The sequence below is a fragment of the Limulus polyphemus genome, unplaced genomic scaffold, assembly GCF_000517525.1.
Source record: "Limulus polyphemus unplaced genomic scaffold, Limulus_polyphemus-2.1.2 Scaffold1443, whole genome shotgun sequence".
Lineage (NCBI taxonomy): Eukaryota > Metazoa > Arthropoda > Merostomata > Xiphosura > Limulidae > Limulus > Limulus polyphemus.
The window spans coordinates 38,256-41,636 of record NW_013667053.1 but is presented as its reverse complement, the minus strand read 5'-3'; the positions used below and the strand labels follow the sequence as shown (position 1 = coordinate 41,636).

General features: G+C 36.4%; 1 protein-coding gene across 5 annotated transcripts in view; it reads right to left on the bottom strand.

Moving 5' to 3' along the window:
• The window catches only part of LOC106463598 (serine/threonine-protein kinase 32B-like), a 78,929-nt gene extending 77,676 nt beyond the window's left edge, over positions 1 to 1,253 (bottom strand). The window contains exons 1-2 of one of the 5 annotated variants that reach the window (XM_013923642.2): positions 975 to 1,253; positions 348 to 551 (exon numbers count right to left, since the gene is read on the bottom strand). In XM_013923642.2, coding sequence (XP_013779096.1) covers positions 348 to 420 — 73 coding nt within the window. In that variant the 5' untranslated portion in view covers positions 421 to 551; positions 975 to 1,253. Of the gene's footprint in view, positions 1 to 347 lie in introns of all 5 variants that reach the window. The other 4 variants (XM_013923643.2, XM_022391128.1, XM_022391129.1 and 1 more) reach the window with 4 other exon arrangements.
• Between the last annotated feature and the right edge of the window lie 2,128 nt (positions 1,254 to 3,381).

The following is a 3,381-nucleotide window of genomic DNA, read 5'->3' as shown; positions in this document are numbered from 1 at the left end:
GGATTCGAACCCGCGACCCTCAGATTGTGAGTCGAGCGCCTTATCCACCTGGCCATGCCGGGCACTTTTTAACACTGTCATCTTGGACAACGTGTATAAAAGAGGTTACACCATTATATTTCTCTACCACTTCTACTGGTAGAATAATCATTATTGTCTATGAGCAACTGAATGTTTAAAATCCGATGCTCTCACACACCATAATAATCTCCATAAACAGAGAAGTCGAGTAATGATGTATCAATCTAGGAAAAGTTATTTCGAAAAATATTTCAATGATTACGATTAGTTTTAAAACATATCACTTAATATATTAAGCTATTTTTAAACCAAAGCTAATCACCAACCTTCGTCTTTGTTCAAGGCTTCTTGATGTAACTGGTATGATGCTTTCTTGCTGCTTGACTGACCACTGCCCATTTTGTAGTGAAAATCACGCTTGAGTGACCCTGTTCAGTACTGCACATTTGGCGCTGACGTCACAATTATCGAAGACAGGCGGCCCAATTAATCCATCACACACCGAAGAACATAACTTCATGCAAGTAACACTAAACAAAATTACTTAACATATATATATTTGAGTCTTGACTTCTTATCTGTATATTACTAGATATGGTGGTTTTTGATGGCTAAAATCCGAAATGCAATTTAAAATAACTTACTTTAGATCTTATCGCACAGGTTTGTTTTTGTGAGTAACAAGAACTGTTATAAAATCATGGTTATAGTTCCAGATATAACGCAGCTTTGATGTACTTGAACTTCGCAGAACGGCGATAATGCCAGGAAATATTCCATTACATGGGCGGACCTACGACCTACTCCACGAGAGACGATAATATTTAAAAATCGTAGTAAAAAAATCTTTGTTGTTAAGATACATGTTTACTAGTGAGATCAGTAGTTTTAGTAGTAGTTACAAGTATACACAGGAATTGTCACATAAGCTACAAATAAATGCTTATACATACCATTAAACGAGAAACAATCATTCTGGTGAACATCATTTAAGAACAATCTTTTCTCTGTGTGTAAATGTGACAATCTTTACTGAAGTTTTAGGTTGCTATTTTCTAAAATTCGTAGTCATTTACATCTTCTCTGCAAACATGACAAATGTTAAACTACGTTTTTTTATGTCTTTCTGCGCACTACGCATGAAAATTAAATTTTTAAAAATTCATGCACTTAGAACTAGCATAGACACCACTACACACCACGGTACTCAGTCCAGCTCATTGAACAATAAACGGGCGTGTTGACTTCTTCACGCACACGGACTTTGCGCATACTACACACTAACCAATCAACAGCCTTTGCCTATACGTTTGTATCATAGAGGGTATGTATGATACGTCAAATGGTTTATTACTAGATAAAAACATAGCACAAGAAGGTACAAACCAATGTGTCTGCTGACGATGCAAGTGTTCTGTCTCAGTTTAGAATTTTGTTTCAGATCTGCTTATAATACCTTTCCGGAAAATTACCACAAACAAATACAAATCATTTTCACAAAGACGTAAAATTATCGAACAATCTACTACATACTACGTGATGTTGAATAGCTTATTAATAGTTAAATTCACTTTCTTTACAAAACAGCACGTTATAACAACCTCATTAAATATTTATGTTTAATAACTAGAATGACCTATGAGCATCTGTTCTATGTTTACGACGCTACAAACTTTCGGCTGTTTATATACATGTATGTATATACATAGAAAACCGCGAAAGTAACTTCGACATTGGTTTTGCAATTCACTGACGTGGCATCAAAATACCATGACTAGCAGTGCCATCTATCGATGATCGTTCAAACCTAAAAGCGAAGTTAGCATAAGATACCAAAAGACACGCTTGAGGTACTGAGTTAAAACGACGATTTTCCCTGTCTGTCTGTACGCAACGAATTGACATCTAAACGTCGGAGTTTAGCCTCCCAATTCGGAATATACAAGTAAAACAGGTCATGATCTTGTGTCCTTTTCTTCTAGCGTGTCACGTTTTCTCAAACAGTTGAGTGATAGTTTTCAACTGGCCAAAAACAACGTTTTAACAAAGACTTTCGTGTATAGTGTGCTCATAATTGCTTTAGTACTGATGATATTACAGTGGAAAAATTAATTCACGAACAAAATATGAATTTTTAGCGAAAATGTGCACTTTCCCACAACATACTTCAGGGAAATTTCATTAGATAATTCATTTGAAAGTAGCTAGCTGAAATTTAAATATATTTAGTACAGCAATAAAGTTTAGTTGGTAGAGAATCCAAAAAAAGCGAGCAGGCGTGAAAAAAAGGTACAACTAAAAATCTGATCGACTTCACTTATTTACTTAATTTCTATCAGTTGAGTAGAAACAAGGAAATACCACTAATATGTCGTAAAAAACTTATATATTAGGGTTTGTGTTATATAAAAAGTGTTGTTTATTCATGTGTTACTACTTTTTGGTTTTTGATTCATTTAACTTCCAGAAACTCGTACTTAAATTACTTTATACATTCAGATATCGAACATTTTTCAAAGCTGCTTTTCTAACTGTACAAACATTCTATATAACTGATAAAAAGAGCTCTTCGACGTTTCAGGCTTTGGTAAAACTTTTTTAGTGACAAGATATATAAAAGTCCATAATTTTCGTTTTTACCAATTATATTCATTCACGATATAATTTTGTTTTTCAATATCACGCAAAGCTACTCGAGGGTTATATGCTTCTAATATTGAAGTGATAGACTAGAAGGAAGGCAGCTAGTCAACACCATCTCTTGGGTTATCTGCTCCTAATTTTGAAGGGATAGACTAGAAGAAAGGCAGCTAGTCAACACCACCTCTTGGGTTATCTGCTCCTAATTTTGAAGGGATAGACTAGAAGGAAGACAGCTAATCAACACCATCTCTTGGGTTATATGCTCCTAATTTTGAGGTGATAGACTAGACGGAAGGTAGGTAGTCAACACCACCTCTTTTACCAACGAAAAGTGGGAGTGACCATAACATTATAATGCTCTCACAGCTGAAAGAGCGAGCATGTTCGGGGATGGAATTCCAACCTGCGACTCTCAAATTGCAAGTTGAATGCCCCTTACCACTAGGTCTCCCACGATGTAAATGATTTTGCAAGACAAGGTTGTACGGGTAGAAAATGGAAGATTTGTGAATGATCGTTTCTGTGACAAATATATTTGTTCATAATAGAAGAGGCCTGGCATGGCCTGGTGGTTAGGGCGCTCGACTCGCAATCTGAGGGCTGCGGGTTCGAATCCCCGTCACACCAAACATGCTCGCCCTTTCAGCCGTGGGAGCGTTATAATGTGACGTTGGTAAAAGAGTAGCCCAAGAGTTGGCGGTGGGTGGTGATGACCAA